The 19,937-nt window shown below is 39.3% G+C and overlaps 1 protein-coding gene across 1 annotated transcript in view; it reads left to right on the plus strand.

The window, feature by feature from the left end:
• The window catches only part of LOC308507234 (cadherin-related family member 3-like), an 87,897-nt gene that overhangs the window by 34,368 nt on the left and 33,592 nt on the right, over positions 1 to 19,937 (plus strand). The window contains exons 5-7 of the mRNA XM_081071938.1: positions 10,732 to 10,826; positions 17,502 to 17,609; positions 18,544 to 18,740. Coding sequence (XP_080928064.1) covers positions 10,732 to 10,826; positions 17,502 to 17,609; positions 18,544 to 18,740 — 400 coding nt within the window. The remainder of the gene's footprint in view (positions 1 to 10,731; positions 10,827 to 17,501; positions 17,610 to 18,543; positions 18,741 to 19,937) is intronic.

Below are 19,937 nucleotides of genomic sequence, written 5' to 3' on the forward strand. Positions count from 1 at the left end.
TAGTGAGCAGAGACGACTTTCAAAGAGTTTTCTTAAAAAGCAGAGCAGAAAAATTGAACTGTATCTTTAGGAAGATGTAGAATCAAGGGAAGTTTTTATTTTTCAATGATAAGAAATATTATAGCATGTGTTATGTTGATAGTAATAATCCAGTAGAGAGGAAAAAATTAATAATGCAGGAGACAGTGGCAACAATTGCTGGAGTGCTGACCTTGGGTAGGCAACGGGGCATGGCCTCCAGTGCATCAGTGGAGAGCCTGATGTTAGAAGCACAATCTATTTATCTATGGAACCAAGGAGGAATACAGGGTATAAGGGACGTATGCAAAAAATTTATTAGGAATAGTAGTTGCATGTTCATTCTCTTGCCCATCCAACAATTACTTACTGAACATTTGTAGTAGTTGCTTCTTATCAGCTGGAGGTACATTCCAAGACCCCCACTGGATGCCTGAAACCATGGAGAGTAAAAAGCCCTATATATACTATGGTTTTCCCCCTGTAAATTTATTCCTATGATAAAGTTTAGCTTATAAATAGGGCACAGTAAGAGATTAACAACGATAACTATAGTAAAATAGAATAATTACAATAAACTATAATAAAAGTTATGTAAATGTCATCTATCTCTCAAAACACCTTATTGTACTGTACTCACCTTTTGAAATAAAGGAATTGCCAGCATCACTTCTCTTGCATTTTGAGAACCATTATTAAGTAAAATAAGGGTTACCTGAACACAAACTCTGCAACACATCTGATATCCAAGATGGCTTCTACGTGACTGCTGGGTTGTTAGAGTCTATGGTGGGGAGATGCTTAACAAAGGGATGAGTCACAGGACACAGCGTGAGATTTCCTCATGCTACTCAGAATGGTGTGCAGTTTAGAACTTCCAAATTTCTGGAATATTCCATGTAATATTTTTGGACCACAATTGATCATGGATAACTGAAACCACCAAAAGTGAAACTGCTTATAAGGGGGCCGTACTGTACTAGTGTCAAGTAGTGTGCTAGGAAGTGAAGCTTTGGCAGTGAGAAAAAGAGAAAATCCCTGCCTCCATGCAGCTTATATTTTAGTGGGAGATGATAGACTATATATTTAAATCTATCAGATTCTGCCAAGTGTTAGGGATCAAAATGAAGTGGGTAACAGAATAAGGAATTCTATAAGGGGGTAGTTTGTAATTTTTAAAGTGGTAATCAATGATTTCAAATAGAGTGACCAGGAGATGTTTTCTTTTAATTGCTTCTACTTTTCTCAGTGAAATAGAAAACAAGTTGAGTAGGAGAGAGTGGGGAGAGGAAAGAGGCCTGGGGAGTGGTGGAGATTTGGGAAAAGAGGAGAAAGCATGAATGTGTTGTCTCCAAGAGAGAGTGAATTGTCCAGATAAATGTAAAAGGGAACATTCAGAGAGGGATAGAGGCTATGGGGAAGCTGCTGATGAGAGACTGAATTCTTGAGGGCACATTGGGAAGGTTTGGGGAAGGGTTTGAGGTATCAGGTGGGATGAGCAATTGTCATGGTGATGAGAACTGGACTTCTTGGGGTGACTGAAGTATGAGAACATGTCCTGATGGTCTCTTAAAGGGGGCAGGATGGGGATAATCTGTACTGATTATCACTAAATACTGCTTGAGACCAGTCTCTTAGGAAGTTTATATCATTGATGCAGTCGATGTTGTTGAGGAGAAAATCTTATTGGGAGCAGGAAGAGCTCTTTGTGGCCTCCTGAAACTTGCTGTGGGCAACATAAAAAATTTGGGACGGGGCAACCATCTCAGGAGCCACTACATAGGAATTCATAATTTGAGTCTATTTACAGAAGGAAAATGAAGATTCAGCAATTATTATCCTGTTCAAAGTCAACAACTGTTTTTACACTCAGCAAGACAAACAAAAATGTTCTGCTGTTCATATTTGAAAAGTTAATCAGAAATGAACATCACTTCACTTTGTGCCAACCTACACAAATCTTTGCCCAAATCCATTACAAGGAAAACCTTTTGTACTTAGTAGAAAAACTAACTATTTGGGGCTGCTTGATGTCAGTTAACACAGCAAGGAAATGATTTACTTTTACCTAATTGGTTTGTGGTAGTGTAGACATATCAATGCTCTTATAAAAGTGTATTGTCTACATTAGTGTCTTTCCTTCACATAAATAGGCAGTGGTCTTATTAAGTGTTTTAATCATAAATGGATGTTGTATCTTGTGAAATGCTTTACTTGCATCTGTTGATATGATCATATGATTTTTGTTCTTTATTTTGTTTATGTGGTGTATTACATTGATCGATTTGCATTGGGTTCAGAGAGGATTTTATGAATTTGACCTCAAAGGCAAAAGAAGTACAAGCAAAAATAAATGAATGGGACTATATCAAACTAAAAAGCTTCTGCATAGCAAAAGAAACCATCGACAAAATAAAAGAGACAACCAACTGAATGGGAGAAGATATTCATGAACAACATCTCTGATAAGGGACTAATATCCAAAATATATAAAGAACTCATGCAACTAAACAACAAAAAAACCAAACAATCCAATTAAAAAATGGGCAGAGGATCTGAACAGGTGCTTCTCCCAAGAAGACATACAAATGGCCAACAGATATGTGAAAAAATGCTCAACTTCACTAGCTATTAGGGAAATGCAAATCAAAACCAAAATGAGATACCACCTCATAAGTGTGAGAATGGCTATCATAAAAAAGACAGGTGATGGCAAGTGTTGAAGAGGTTGTGGAGAAAAAAGAACCCTCATACACTGTTGGTGGGAATGTAAATTGGTGCAGCCACTATGGAAAACAGCACGGAAGTTTGTCAAAAAATTAAGAATAGAATTATCATAGGACTCAGCAATCCCTCTTTTGAGTATCTACCCAACAAATCTGAAAACATTCGTAAAGATATATGCACCCCTATGTTCATTGCAGCATTATTCATGGTGGCCAAGACATGGAAATAACCAAAGTGTCCTTCAATAGATGATTGGATAAAGATGTGGTACATGTATACAATGGAGTATTACTCAGCCATAAGAAATGATGAAATACTGCCATTTGTGACCACATGGATGGATCTTGAGATTGTCATGCTAAGCAAAATAAGTCAAACAGGAAAAATTGAGAACCATGTGACTTCACTCATTTTTGGGATATAGAACTGAAAGCAATAAATGGACAAGACAAACAAACAAACGAAAACTCATACACACAGACAAGAGTTTAGTGGTTACCAGAAGGTAAGGGGGGAGGAGTGTGGTAGATGAGGGTAAAGGGGGTCAAATGTATGGTGATGGAAGGAGAACTGACACTGGGTGGTGAACACACAATTTTATATACAGATGATTTATTATAGAATTGTACACTTGAAACCTATATAATTTTACTAACCAATGTCACCCCAATAAATTTAATTAAAAAAAATAAATATAATCATCAAACCATGTTTAAAAAAATACCAGAATACTCAGATATCACCTCACACTTGTCAGGATGACTATTATAAAAAACAAAAGCAAACAAAAGACAGCAAGTGCTGGTAAGGATGTGGAGAAACCGGAAACCTTGTACACTGTTGATGGGAATGCACAATGGTGCAGCTGCCATGAAAAACAGTAGGAAAGTTCCTCAAAAAACTAAAAGTAACCTATTATGTGATCCAGCAGTCTCTTCTGGGCCCACAGTGGCTTGGTCTTCAATCCTAATATCACCTTTAAATTTCATCTTTCTGTGATACCAAGAGAAAGGTGAAAAGATTGAATCATATACTATCACATTCTTAGAAATTCTGGTATGTGGAGAAACATCATTTAGTTTAGGCATGTACTAGCCAAATGAATTTGAGAATTGAGGCAATTATCTGCGTTATTCAAGCTAAAGAACAATTTTGTTTGAAATAGTATGTAATTGGAGAAAAGCTGATTTTAAGAAACACTTTTGGGGCAGCCAGATGGCTCAGTTGGTTAGAACGTGAGCTCTAAACAAAAGGGTTGCCGGCGCCCTCCACAACCAGATATAAGACAATGAGCTGCCGCTGAGCTGCTGGAGGGGCTGCCGGATGCCTCAGCTGATTAGAGGATCAGCTCTCAACAACAAGGTTGCCAGTTCGATTCCTACATGGCATGGTGGGCTGTGCCCCTTGCAAGTAAAATTGAAAACAGTGACTGGACTTGGAGCTGGGCTGTGCCCTGCACAACTAGATTGAAGTACAACGACTTGGAGCTGATGGGCCCTGGAGAAACACACTGTTCCCCAATATTTCCCAATACAATCTTTGGAAAAAAAAAAGAAACACATTAATTGCCTAGAAAATAATCTTTATTCTCCACACAAAAGGCAGATGTTTAGAAAAATCCAGAGTCACATTTTTAATAAATATTTTTTGGAGAGTATTTACTTCATAATTTCACAACTTGCACCATCCTCCACAAGATGGCATGCAAGTTTGTAACATACTTTATCCAGTAGTCATGCTATTGCTAAATCACCTTGTAACAAGCAATAACACTGAACCACCCCATGGTAAATTATTATTTTTTTGCCTTACAAATTTTGCTGTACAAATTTGCCTTACAAATGTATACATTTTACAAATGTATACATTCTTGTGATATTTTTCACAGGTAAAGGCTATTATCTTACAAATATATGCACACCAAAATGTAATTATTTAAAGGCTATGTGAAAAGAAATCAATATTTAAGTCTACTTACACAAGGCAAATGAAGATTTGGTAATGACTATCCTTTTCAAAGCTCACTGTATTGAAGGTCTAACAAGACAAGACAAAGCAAGCAAAAATGTTCTGCTAGTCAAGTTTGAAAAGATTTTTATGAGACTAAGAAAGGAATAATCATGTCCGAGAGCTAAAAAACAAAAAACAAGAAACAAATAAGCAAAACAGAACAGAAACACACTCATAGATACAGAGAACACTCTGATGGTTTCCAGAAGGAAGGGGGTGAGAGGATGGGTGAAAAAGATGAAGAGAAATAAGAGACACAAACTTCCAGTTATGAGATACATAAGCCATAGGGTTGTGATAGTGTAGAGCACAAGGAATATAGTCAATACTATTGTAATAATTTTATACGGTGACAGATGGTTACCAGACATATCATGGTGATCACATCATAAGGTATATAAAAGTAAAATCACTTTGTACACCTAAAACTAATATAGTATTGTATGTCAACTATACTTTAATAAGCAAATAGAAAAAAACAGTACACCTGAATTTTTAATAAGTACAAATTATATCTGGAAAAAAAGAGAAAGGAATTATAAATACATATGTGTTTTTTGGAGGATTTGTTTCATTATTTTAAAGTATGCCTGAAAACATTTCCTGGGACAGCTGGGAAATAGCATGGCAATTCATGCTGAGTATTACTGTGGTTCTTCTTTGCTGCAATAATAGAATCACCTGGGATCCTTAAACAAAACACAGATGCCAGGGTCTCCCTCAGAATAATTAACTCAGAACCTCCGGAAGTGGGGCCCAGGGAATCAGTATTTTTTAAAAAGCTCCCCAAGCATTCTAATGGTCCATTATACATCAAAGTTCTCTGGCAGTATTGTGGTTGCCTTCTCATTTACTTGTGACAGGCATCACTAATTGAACATGGCACTTTTCCAATCTGAGCATAAAATTTTTCTTGTTATAGAGCACCAAGTAGTCCTTACCAATCAAATCAGAGTTTAAATGAAGCCTACTTGCTATCAGAGTTATCAAAGAATCTGGGGCAGAATTAAATGTTACTCACATATAAAGTGACTGGTTGGTTTCTTAATGTGGTAACTCCACTTTCTGGCATGATTCAGCCAAACAATTGTTTTTAGCTGCTATAATGAAGGATGTTTTAGAGACTGTAGTCGGTAATAGCCATGCTCATCCCAGGTCTCCTTGGATACTTTTGTACCATTTCTGTGTGGTGCTCCTGCTTCAGCTAACTTGCTTTTACTTCCTTCAGCAAGAGAAGGACTGTCCCTGGACCTTTCCTGCACTTCAAAAAGCAGGAAGTACCTGGGAACTTACCTCTCTGGGGTAGCCCTTACCCACTGAATGAGGGGTGCAGGAGTAGGAAAGCCCCATTTCCTTTTCCTTGGGTGGGAACGACTCTGGGGATTAAGGTCCATTCCACAGCTCCTGGTGGACCTTAACTGCCTGTGTGGACTTGCACGCAGCCCTCTTCTTGGCTTCCTCCTGTCGTGAGGGGTGGCAGGCGGATCTCAGCTCCCGCTCCCCACACAACATGACATGGTGAGGCCAAAAAGGAACACCCACGGGGCCCTAGGTAGGGGAGTCATATCACTATATTCTCGCTGGCGGCTGGGTTGGAGACACAGGAAACAGGAGCCACACTGTTTGCAACCCTCACTGCACCACTTGCAGGCTCAGCCACCATCTTCTTGCTAGCCCCCATTTTTTGCTAGCGTAGCCACGGCAGTTATATTAGTGGCCAATGGCTCACTGGTTACAGCTGAAGGCCAACTAGCCACAGCTGATGGCCATCCAATCACAGCTGATGGCCATTTCCTACCTGAGCCAGCACCTTTCCCCGTGAGGCTGAGAGCCTGGAAACTGCACTCCTGGCTCTGTCCTCACACGTCCCCTTCTCAGTCCTGACACCCGCATGTCCACTCTAGTTTTCCTGGAGCACTTCATTAATAAATCACGTGCACACAAATTTTCACTTCCAGATCTGTTTCTGGGAACCTTAAGACAGATGCCAAAGATCTAAGGCCACTGGGCTGCCAGAGCATCTGTATAATTTAAAAAACACAGACGCCCAGGTTACGGCCCCAGAGATTTTGATTTCATTAGCCTAGGGTGTAGTCTGGACATTAGCGTGTTTAAAGCTCTCCAGGTGATTCTGTTGTTCAGTCGAAGTTGATGGGAAACAACTTTAGAGCACATAAAAAGGACTTTGGTTAGCCCATTGTTACACATTCATATTCCCAGCCCTCCCTACCCTAGGCATGCTGAATCCCTTAGGTCTACATATCTAATAAATATGAAAATTTCACATATGTAACAGTAGAGAGAACAGTATAATGAATTCCACTGAATTATCCAGCTTCAACAATTAACTCATGGATGAAGGTTTTTAATGTATGGTGCTCCATGAGTCACATGTGGAGAAACATTGCAAATGGTTTGCAAATGTATCTTTGCAGATACTGTAACTGCTACTGAGTGTATAATAAACATCTGGGTAAGTCCCCTGGGAACACCTGGCTCAGCTAGGGAGAGCAATTCAGGTTTAACGTGTCTATCTCTCTGATTGATCAGTAGAGGCTCTCAGGAGTGTTGAGAAGGATTCTGACGCTGAGTCTGGGTTCATCCAACAAGGATAGTGGGATGAATGCTTGCATAGAGGTCTCTAATTTTAGCTAACCATTGGGACAGTGTATTAGATATGGTGAATAAGGTTTGTTCTAGGAAGGAGACCTCTATAGTCCAGTGTAAGTTTACAGGTAGCAAACTATTCCTCTTGTTTATAAAGTGAATGTAAGAGAGTTCCCTAATACTCTGGAGGAACGTAAAAGGGAGCTTGTGTGAAACTCCAAGGCTTTCAAGGACAGGCATAATTCCCATTGTGCTTCTGGGTCCCAAAAGCTCATGATAAAGTGCTATTATTTTCTGCATAGCCTTAAGCCTAAAAGGCAAGGTTACACTAACATAATTAAGGTTTAGTTGAGAATCATATCTGTGTATATAATTTAAAAATATTTTCTTGAAAATATATCTTTCCTATAACAAGGTTTTGTAGATGATCAGCAACTAGCCAGTATTTCTGCTTTAGAAAAAAATCACAGAATATTTTGTTATATAGAAAAAATGTAGCCCAGATCACGCTCATGTACGAATTTCCTTCAAGAAAACATTACCTTGGGTCAAATAACAAATCAGACACAGTATACCAATTTAGGATTCAGACTCTAATGTCAGGTAGCCCAAGTTAAACTTTAGACTTCCCCATTTTCTGGCTTGCGAACTTGGACAAGTCCATTAACCTCTCTGTGCCTCAGTTTCTTTGTTTGTAACGGTGTTAATAACAGGATCCACCTCAAGGCTATTATGAAGATTAAATGAGGTCACACATATAAGGGGCTTAGAATCGTGGATGGCAGATAGTACTCAATAAATATTAGATAATAGTATTAGTACTACTCTGGGACAATAAACTCTCTTTATGACAACTCTTTCTTATTTTCTTTCCATGTTCATCTTCCTCTGTTGGATGTTTAAATCTTGAAAGTTTTTCAGGGCTAAGTTATAGATGTTCTTCCCCTTTCTTCCCTCCCCTCCCTTCTTTTCTTCTGTAAACAGAAGCACTGAGTTGCTCTCTTGCTGTCTTCAGCCGCCTAGATTTTTAATTTCCACAAAAAAATTTAAAAACAAGCTTAACTATAATGTTTTTAAAAATAGAAATACAAGTATATAGTGGCTTTTTCTCAGGAAGACAGTCTCCCATGAGACAGGCAGGAAAATACAATGGCTCTGGAGTCCGAAAGACCTGGGTTTGAGTTTCAGCTTAACCACTCACTGGTTATGTGTTCTTGGACTACTTCATAGCATGTGTACGCCTCAGTTGTATCCATTGCTAAGATAGGGTTGAGAAGAGTACAATCTCATAGCATCATTTTAAGGGTTAAGTAATTAATTTAGGAAAAATGCTGAGCACAGAATCTGGGTCAGAGTAGCTGGTAGGCGTCACAGTCGTTGTTTTTATTATCGCTGATTCTAAGAACGCAGAAAACCCAGCAGCCATTCCTGTGCAGCTGCTCTTGAAGCACTGAGGCCCTAACTCACTGTGTTTGGCCTGTAGTTCAAGCTCTGACATTTCCAATTCCTAAGCTTCTCTGAGAACAAATAGTCATAAGCAAGACGTTCAGAGAAGAGAATAAACTTGGTTTTGAAGATAAGTCCATCTAAAAGGACCGAAGGCTCCCCTTGCTACACATTCTGTAAGCTGTTGCCACACCCTGAAACCTGGGGGTTGGGCTGCCATTTTTATTCTTATGGCTGAAATATTTCTTTTACTAGTTTATGGTGTTATTGCAGATAAAATGGGGGCAGGGAGGGTGGTGGTGAAAAATGAATTTAAGTTTCCTGGACCCACAGAGAGTTAATTTCTCATCCTTTGGATTGTTTTCCTATTCAGGAGATGGTTCATTTAGGTGGCTTTCCCAGTGATGGCCCTGGCTGCCTAGCAACCAACTGCCAGCTCCAACCTTCCCTGAAACAGCGGCAGCAGTTGTTCAAATCAGTGTCACCCATTTTTTTTTTTTAGTTTAAAGGCTATCTCATTTTATGAAAAATTAAACATCATAAAAATACAGCTTACCAATATATGGGTTCCCCCCCCAAAAAAAATATTGTTGACAACTGTGTAATGCTGAAATGGAATTGGGAACTGCAAATTTTTGAGTGGCTACGAACATAAATGTGGGTGTCTTTAAAAAATTATACACATTTATATATAACCAGACCTGGTACTTATGAGCCATGAAATGGACATCATTTTTCTGGTGTTTTCTCTAAAAGTAAATATGTGATGGATTTTCCTGCGGTTTCTGAATGTGAATATTCTACAACATTGTTCTACAAAAAGAAAGTAGAAATCAATTCCATCTTATTTATATGTATAGAAATGAATGGTATGAATTTAAATTAATCAGGACACAATGATTCATCAGAAAATCGATAAATTAAAAGGTCACTAATTTCTGCAAATAACTTTTAGGTTGCTTTGCAATCCTTCTGGGTTCACTCTTCTCTATTAAATTATCTCTGGGTTTACACAATTATTAAGTCAGTAGCACCTGACTTATAATTAGCTCCTGATATTAATCCTCTGATGGATTTTTGCCCTGGCTTTTTGTAATCATTTGACTCTCACCTCGTATGAGGTCAAACCTTGACCTCGCCTTCTCTCTTTGGCAAAAATTTGTCTTTAGCATGTAACGTGGTAAGCCGAGAGGCATTATGTGAAGTGACTAAAAGTTCAGCTCTCACACTGGGGGTAAGCCACTTGAATTTCTAAGCCTCAGTGTTCCTAACTGTGAAATAGGGATAACTTTAGCACCTATGACAGAGTTGTGACAATTAAAAGAGAATGTATTTGAAGCATTTAACAGAATAACTGGAAGACAGCATGAATGAAAGTCAATGAAATGCTAAGAAATACAACTTGAAAAAGTATTGCCAATACCTATCTCACATAAAATAAGATGCACAAACGTCCCAGTATTTCAGTTTTCCCTTTCTACAGCTCCCAGTCCCCCATCCCAACCCTGCCGTCAAAAGCATACCTTTGGCACCACCAAACAAACAAAATAATCTCTGAATTCTCCTTATACAGTCAGCTTGTTTCTCTAAATGTAGCTGCTTTTAATTTAATTTTAGCTTTGGCTGTAATGTTGTAAGTGAGAAGTGTTCAGGTAACATACTAAATGTAAGAAATTAGGAAAATTCATTTCTAATATTTAAGGGCAGGTTGTCTGGCCTGAAGCCAGCTGAATGGAGTATCATTTCGTCACCATCATTACTGGCAAACATTGAATGGGCACCTATTATATGTGGGGCGGGCAGCAGCAGGGTGGCCCAAAGTACAAAGAGATTTCAAGCCTGGTTTTGGCGCGTGTAACCTGGCTAAGGAACTTGTCAGTGTCTCTGTAATATTTTGCCTTCTTTTTACTGTTCAATACACAGTACTTTCTTTCCCCGGAGGGCTCTGGCTTCACAATTGACAGCCTCGGAACAATTTCTACAGCAGCAGTTTTTGACTTTGAAAGTGAAACTAGAAGGTAAATATTGCTACTGGCTTTTCATTCACTTAAAATGTCTGCCCTTTGGTTCATATTTCTCTCTTTGACAACGTTTCCCCCATCTAGCCTTAATGTATGAGTCCTCCCAAATGAAGATGCTGTTGCCATTACCTTAAATATGAAATCATCAACCAAACAAACTATCATCGCACAAGTGCTACTTTAGGTACTAGATGTGGGTAGTTTGGCCCCTCTCTACATTATCTTTCTCCAGAGCCAAGCATAGGGATGAGTTCAGTGATGGTGTTTGTGACCTGAGGTGGAAATTGGTGGGGGCTTCTCCCTGGATAACTAGGACACAGAATTCATTCACAGTGTAATCCAGCAAGTTTGAAAAGTCAATAAACTGGCATTTCCTCCTTATTTCCTTCACATTTGCCAAATGGGTAGCTGTTAGTTCTCAGTTATTATTTGTTTTTATAATGGTTATTATTACCACCTTTTTCAGTTGTATGTTCTGCACCAAAGTACTTTACAGGAAACCCAAATGGACTGGTAAGCCGTTCCAATCAGCCTGCTCCTGAATCTCATAAGGAGATTCTTCCTGATTATGAAAGTTGAGGATGGATTATATCCTACGTATTAGCGTCTTCAGTAAAATAGATTGAGAGTTCAAAAATGAGATGCACTTTCTCCTGCTGATGTCATAAAGTCAGCTGGAGAAGAGTACTATTTTACCTGTATTATTTTTATATATTTTGGGGGTAGAAAAATTGCCAAAATCTTTATCCATTTCCCATTACTTCCAAATTCCTCTGCCCCATGTTTATCTGGTCTCATTAACAGCTCTGGGAATAATGGATAATGTCCATCAGTTTCCTTTTATTTTGGCTTGGTATGTCTCATGGAAAATGACTAAGCACATTCCAAGATATTTATAATTCTTAAGATTTGTTAACAAATGGAAGTAAATGTCATTAATAAGAGTTTTAAAAATTAACCTTTTTCTTGATAAGTGAAAACTAAAGTTTTCCCTTTTCTCTGTATCTTTGACATCAGAGGAGCTGACACTGAAAAACTGAAGCTCTGTTTGTAGAGCTTGAATAATTATTTAGCTAAAGTTTTGCAATGGATTCTCACTAGAGTACGCCAACGATCATACCATTCCTTAATTTTCTTCTTAATTCTAGAGTTTATATGGTCACTAAGCAGACCTTTAAGGGAGAATAAAGGAAATTTTGGAATGCCCTATTGGTTATTATTAATTCCCTCCCTTCAAAGATGATATAGGGACTGCAAAATAGCTTGTTTAAATGCTGATGAAAGAGTTTGAAAGGCTCATTTCTCCTGTACTCCCTTGCAGTCAGCTCTCCAGCGTCCAGCTACACCAAATGGAATCTGAGGTCGTCAGGGCTTTGGGATCCTGCCCACACCTTATTTCTTCCATTTTTGTAGTTAAGGCTTTCCAGAATCATTTTTAAAATGTCTTTATTCTTTTTTTTAAACAATTATTAAATTTATTGGGGTGACATGGTTAGTAAAATTACATAGGTTTCAAGTGCACAATGCTATATCATCTATGTATTGCATTGTGTGTTCACCACCCAGAGTCAGTTCTCCTTCCATCACTATATATTTAACCCCCTTTACCCTCTCCAATCCCTCTCCTTCCATTTACCCTCTGGTAACCATTAAACTGTTGTCTGTGTCTGTTTTTTAATTTTATTTTTATTAATTTTAAAAATGATTTTAATTAAAATATAGCTAACACACAATATTATATTAGTTTCAGGTGTACACCTTAGTTACTCAACATTCACATACCTAAAGACGTGATCACCATAAGTTCAGCAACCATTTCACACTGTACCATGCTATCACAATATTATTGACTATATTCCCCATACTGTACTACATCCCCATGACTAAATTGCTTTTACCTGGAAATTTGAACCTCTTATTACCCTTCATCTTTTCCCTCTTTTAAAAATATTTCAATTGCAGTTGACATTCCATATTTTTTAATATTAATTTCAGGTGTACAGCATAGTGGTTAGACATTTACATAATTTAGGAAGTGATCCCCCTGACTAATCTAGTACCCACCTGGCACTATGCATAGTGATTTTTGTATTATTGACTATGTTTCCTATGCTCTACTTTGCAACCCCATGGCTATTTTGTAATTACCAATTCATACTTCTTAATGCCTTCACTTTTTCACCCTGTCTCCCTCCTATCTATCACCCTTGTAAATTTAATACCCATCTGACACCATACATAGTTATTACTATATTACTGACTATATTCCTTATGCTATACCCTACACCTCCATGACTACTTTGAAATAGTAAATTTGTACTTCTTAATCCCTTCCCCCTTTTTACCCAGCCCCAACCTCCTTCCCATCTGGCAACCATGAAAATGTTCTCTGTATCTAAGTTTGTTTCTGTTTTGTTTGTTTATTTTGTTCTTTAGATTCCACATATAAGTGAAATCACATTGCATCTGTCTTTCTCTGTCTGACACTCCACTCAGCACAGTACCCTCCAGGTCCATTTATGTCACTGCAGATGGCAAGAACCCATTCCCTTCCCTGGCCGAGCAATATTCCATTGTGTATGTGTACCACCTCTGCTTTATCCATTCTTCCATCAACAGACACCCAGGCTGCTTCCACATCTTGGCCATTGTAAACAGTGCTGCAATGAACATATGGAGGCACACATCCCCTCAAAGTAGTGTTTTGGGTTTATTCAGATAATACACAAAAGTGGGATTACTGGGTCCTTCTTTGTGTCTTGGTATAGTCTTGTTTTAAAGTCTATTTTACCTGGTATAAGTATTACTACCCCAGCTTTCTTTTTTCATTTCCATTTTCATAAACTATCTTTTTCCCATCCTTTTATTTTCAGTCTGTGTGTGTCTTTCAATCTGAAGTCTCTTGTAGGCAGCATATATAAGGGTCTTGTTTTCTTATCCATTCATCCACCCTTATCTTTTAAATGGGATATTTAATCCATTTACATTTAAAGTAATTGTTGATAGATATGTAGTTATTGCCATTTTATTATTCACATTTTTAATCTATTTTTTGGGTGAGAGGGTCTTAAAAAAAATCCCGCTAAGATTCCTTGTGATTCGGTTTTGAGTTGGTAAACTCCTTTAGCTTTTTCTTGTCCAGGAAGCTCTTTAGCTGTCCTTCAATTCTAAATGATAACTTTGCCGGGTAGAGTAATCTTGGTTGTAGGTCTTTGGTTTTCATTACATTGAATATTTCCTGCCAATCCCTTCTGACTTGCAAAGTTTCTGTTGAGAAATCAGCTGACAGTCATATGGTAGCTACTTTGTAGGTAACCAACTGCTTTTCTCTTGCTGCTTTTAAGATTCTTTCTTTGTCTTTAGCTTTTGGCATTTTAATTATGATATGTCTTGGTGTGGGCCTATTTGGCTTCGTTTAGGACTCTCTGTACTTCCTGGGCTTGTATATTTATTTCCTTTGCTAGGTTAGGGAAGTTTTCCATCATTATTTCTTCAAATAAGTTTTCACTTTCTTGCTCTCTCTCTCTTTTTGCCTTCTGGTACCCCTATGATGCAAATGTTGGCATGATTGATGTTGTCCCAGAGGACCCTTGAACTATCCCTATTTTTTTGGATTCTTTTTTGTTTTCTGTTTAGGTATTTTCTGCTACCTTGTCTTCTAAATCACTGATTCGGTCCTCTGGCTCATCTAATATGCTATTGATTCCTTTTAATGCATTCTTCATTTCAGTTATTCTTTACTTTTGACTGGTTCTTTTTTATGTTTCCTATCTCTTTGTTGAAGTTCTGAGTTCATTGAGCATCCTTATAAGCAGTGTTTTGAACTCTGCCTTTGATAGATTGTTCGTTTCCATTTTGTTTAGTTCTTTTCCTGGAGCTTCATCCTGTTCTTTTATTTGGGACATTTTATTTTGTTTCACAATTTTGGCTGCCTCCTTGTGTTTGTTTCTATGTATTAGGAAGAGCTGCTATGTCTCCCCATTGCAGAGTGGCTTTATTGTGTGCTGCAGGGCTCAGTGCTGCAGCCTTCCTCATTAGCTGAGCCAGAGAAGTCCCTTGTGTGTGTTGTGTGTGCCCTCCTCTAATAGTTGAGCCTTGATAGCTGTTTGCACATCAGTGGGAGAAATTGATCCTCAGGCTGCTTGGTTCTGAGGACTGGGTGTGACTATAGCAGAGGAACGATGGTGCAGGAGCTGACCCTACAGAGCAGGATTCACTTTAGCAGGGCTCTGGTGCCTGCCCAGTGTGCCCTCTGGCTGTGTCATCCCCAGAGGTGGTTGGGTGATGCTCCAGCTGGGCCTGAAGCTGACCAATGGGCATGCCAGCCGCACAGCCTCTTGAGAGGAGCCCCACTGTAGGCCAAATTCAGCCCAAGTTTAGCCACAGTCTGTGCCCTGCCTGGTGCCTCCTGGCATGAAGCCACTAAGTAATCCATAGATGGCTGCTGCCCACACTGGACTTGGAGGTGACTTGAGAGGCCAAGCCACAGACCAAAGTTGACTTTTGCTAGTGCTGGGCTTAGGGCTGCTCAGCCAGAGATAGGGAACATGCCAAAGCCAGATGCTGCTTGTTTGGGTTTTGTGAACCTTTGAGAGATTTTCAGAAAGTCTGCAGCACGAGCTAAGGCAAGCCATTTATATGGAAAGTCCACTGGCTTGGGTGGGCCCGAAAGTTGGGTGAGCTGGTCTCTTTAGGGAATCACAGAGAATGAATGGGGTTAGCCAGGTTGATAGACACTCAGACTTAGCTGCCTACATCTGCACACTGAGAGAGGGAAGGGCTCAACAAAGAAATCATGGCTTCCATCAACTCCACCATCTGATAGAGAGCTGCCCTTCTACTCCTTGACCTACAGCCAAACCAATTCTTTCCTGTATGTCCCTGGTGCCTTTCCAGATGCTGCCTCGGGACTGGAGCTCAAAACACGTGAGTCTGTCATAAGTCAGTCTGGGCATAGATTCTTTACGAGGAGCACCTGGGAGTGCAGCTGCCCTCCATCCCACTCAGCCACAATCTCTACTGGTTTTCACAGCCAGAGGTTACGGGGACTTCTCTCCCTGGCATTGAGACCTTGGGCTGGAGAGCCTGGTGTTGGGCTGGGACCCCTCAATCCTCTGGTGAGGGGACCTCTGCAGCTGAGATATTCTTACCAATTTTTAATGGTCACACGTGGGTGTGGGACCAGCCCGTTCTGTGTCTCTGCCCCACCTACCAGTCTCAAGGTGGCTTCTTATATATGTCTGTAGTTGTGGGACTTCAGTTCTGCTAGACTTCAGGTGATTCTCTGTGATGGTTGTTCTGTAGTTTAGTTGTAATTTTGATATAGTTGTGAAAGGAAGTAAGCACAGAGTTTACTTACTCTGCCATCTTTACAATATCTGTCTCTGTATTACCGAGTTTCCCCGAAAATAAGACCTAATCGGAAAATAAGCCCTAGCATGATTTTTCAGGATGATATCCCCAGAACATAAGCCCTAATGCATCTTTTGGAGCAAACCTTAATATTTTTGGGAAAACATGGTATTATTATTATTTTTAACGAATATCAGATTGTTACTTGGTGGGGTGGCAGCTGGTCACAAGGGCCAGTTTCACAGAATAAATATTAGAAGATTACAGCTAGTTAGTGGCAGGGCCTGGAGCTCCTGGCTGAACGCTGCTTTGAAATTCCCAGTGTTGTCCAGTGACCAGCCATCCTCAGACTAAGGATGGGTGTCTGGGTGAGCTGCTGTGCTGAAGGTGGGAGCTTGTAGCATTAGGACAAAAGGATAATGCAAATGCAGCCCCCATTTGGATGGTGAAAGAGCAAAGCATCTTCATTCTTAAAAGTGAATTGGCTTCATGACTTTTATCAAGAGTTACCTCATGTTCTTGTAGGAAATAAATAAAAATAAATACAAATTATGAAATAGGAGGAAAATTGAGAACTAGTTTCATTTTTAGGATAAATAAAAGGAAAACAGTAATTTTGGTCTCAATTATGAATACATTTCAAGTTAGAAAAGAATTTTTATTTTTATTTTTCTGAAAGCATGACCAACTGTCTTGGTTTGCCTGGGACTTAAAGGTTTCCTGAAATGCCAGTGGGACTTTCAGTGCTAAAACAAGACAGTCCCAGCCAAATCAGGACCATTGTGTGGATCACAGTTTATGGACACAAACTTTCATCTTTCAGTTAGGATACATTCAGTTTCCCCATTTCAAGCACTGTCATTCCTCAAACCCAAACACAACTCTGCTGAAATAAAAACCCTTTGTCATCCAACCATCCTGAGATGTCCCCATAGTCATTACATTATTTGAAGTGTTCTTGCTACCTTCTCCTTTGCATTTGTCCCTCTGTTTTCAGTATTGAGAAGTCAGTATTTAAGGGTAAGAGCCCACAGCCATAGCTTTGTTTGCTCTACCACACTAAGGAATCCCCCCCCTTTTTTTTATTGATGACGATCAACACACTTTTCCAAGGTCCTGTCTGTCCTCTCACCAGATTTGACTAATCCTAACAAAATGTCAGCCATTTCCAACTGTTTAACATAACTAGTGTGACTGACAATTTTAACTAAATAAATTCGTTGTTTCAACTGGTCAGTTAAACCTCATAGATTCTATTTCTGTGAAAGCTTGTTAGTTACTATAAAATTTCAGCTGTCTTTCCTGTGGCTGCACTTTCAGTTTCTCACTAGTTATTAAAGTGGTTGATCCTGGAGGACTCTTCACTGCTGGGAATCTAAAGATTTTCCTCATCAATGTCAATAATAAGGACCCTGTTCTTACCTGCAGGTAAGGAAATAAAACATATTCTTTTAACTTGACCTTGAAAGTTGGATATGAAAATGTAGTTTCTGAAATTCATTAATAAAATTTCCGTTAGAATGGAATGGTTTTTCCTTCCTTTTTTCTTTCCTTCCTTCCTTCCTTCCTTCCTTCCTTCCTTCCTTCCTTCCTTCCTTCCTTCCTTCCTTCCATTTATTCACTTTCCTCCCCCTTCTACTTCTCCCCTTCCTTACTCCTCCTCCCCTCCCTCTTCTCCTTCTTATTCTTATTCTTCTTCCTCAAAGAAAAATAAACAAGTAAGACGTAAACTATTACTTAAGATGTAAGACTCCAAAGAAAAGGCTTTCTTAAAACTGAGAGCAAAATAGTTTTAAAGTATAAAATGTATTGAAATTGCAACAGAATAAGTTGTTATTAGTGCAATGTATTCTTAATGTCTGCTGTGCTCGATTATCTGTCTCTACCCTCAAGGGAAATTCTGGTTAAAATGATCACCAAGGAGTTTATAAAACCATACGGGGTGGGGAGGGGTCAGCAATTCTAAGAATCTTGTTCTTACTACGAGGGATAAGAGCACAGTGGTTAAGCCTACAGTCTCTGGAGCCAAATGGGCTTGAGGTCAAATCTTCTCTCAGCCACTTTGATATTTACTTCTGAAAATTAGTTTCTTAAAAATCTGTTTCCACATCAGTAAAGTGGGGAAAAATGGTACTTACTTCCTGGTGCTGTAAGAAATAAATGGGAAAGCATGTGAAAAGTGCTAGTATTGTGTCTAAATAATAGTCAAGTGCTGAATAAATTGGTTCATCATTAACATCATTATCAGTTTCCATTTTGTTCATTGCTACGGCTGACCTCCTACCCCTCCACCACCATAAGGGGTAGAAAAGAACACACACTAAGCAAGTGCCGCTCTAATAATCTTTTCTTTTCAAACAAGCTTATTCAATATTGAAAATTATGTCTTGAGTGTTACTTCTGTAAACTCAACTCTGCACAACACAATCAACATCACACTGGATGAAGAAATTCCTATTGGGAAAACGGTTGGAGTATGCCAGGCAACGGATGAAGATAATTTGGGGGACTTCACCTTTGAACTAGAGCCATGGAATATTTACTTTGCAGTTGACAAAGGTGGGTTGGGAATTGTTCTCAGAAATTTATATCTCGATATGCCATTGTTATCATTTGTTTACATTGTGTCTCCTCTGCAAGACTGAATTTCTTGAGAGTATATAGCAGATTGTCTTCGTTTGTAGAACTCCTACAAGAAGCACATAGTAGATGCTTGATAAATATGTTGAATAAATCTGCATGACCAGTCTTTGTCCCTGATGCATTAACACGTGGCTCTTTATGGCTGCTACCACATGACTACCTTAGCCCTCTACTCTACATGACTTTCCAGTTCTTCTGCTCAGCTCTAAATAATTCTCTGATTCAGGTCCAAATGTTCATGAGAGAAAATCTGATTAGGCTCTCTAGAGTCAGTCATTCACTTCTCAGCTAATCAGCTGTGGCTGAGGCTGAGGCTGAGGAGTGGAGGTAGGTCAGATTATGTGGTATATGTGGCTTCTTCTGGGGTTGAGAAGAGAAGAAAGGTGGTTATCTTTAGCACATCCACAGGTTTAAGCCATTGTAGCAGACACTGTCAGTGTCCCACCCATATCTCCTCAGGACTTAACACTTCAGTTTTCTGTCTTCCAACTGCCAGTATTTACATATTTTTGCCTGAGGTTTCGTTTAGGGTCTGACATCTACCCCACTCCTCCCTCACAAAGAGCAGGTTCAAAGAGTTGGAAAAACACTGCTTACCCGCCTAAACTCTCAAGCAAATACTGAAGAGAACTGGTGTATAAGTCCTCCAGCTTCTTGCCCCTGGTTTGGAACCATTTTGAGTGTGTGTTTTGCACTGTTTTTCAGAATTCCTCAGTGCTATTAAGCTCTATTTGCCCACCGTGGTGACTTTCTGGATAATGTATTTTTTATTGGCAGCCTTCCCTTCTCTGTCTCACTCCCCCCATGCCACGTTGCCCTGGATCACCTCCCAAATAAACTATGCAACTCAAACCCTCATCTCTGTTTCTGCTTCTGGGGGAGCCCCAGTCGAGACAGCCACCATCCCCTTATTTGAATTATTACACAGATCTCTTAACTGGGCTTCTGTTTTCACACTTTTCCCTCGAATAGTCCTGGCGAAGCAAAGGATGAATTAAAACAAAACAAAACAAAAGTCAAATTGGATCATACTCCTCTGTGTAAAACCTCTTGTGATTTTCCTTTGCACTTGGAATGTAATCCAGACTTCTCAAAGCATCCCAAGACCAGGTG

The sequence above is a fragment of the Rhinolophus hipposideros genome, assembly GCF_964194185.1.
Source record: "Rhinolophus hipposideros genome assembly, chromosome: 14".
NCBI lineage: Eukaryota > Metazoa > Chordata > Mammalia > Chiroptera > Rhinolophidae > Rhinolophus > Rhinolophus hipposideros.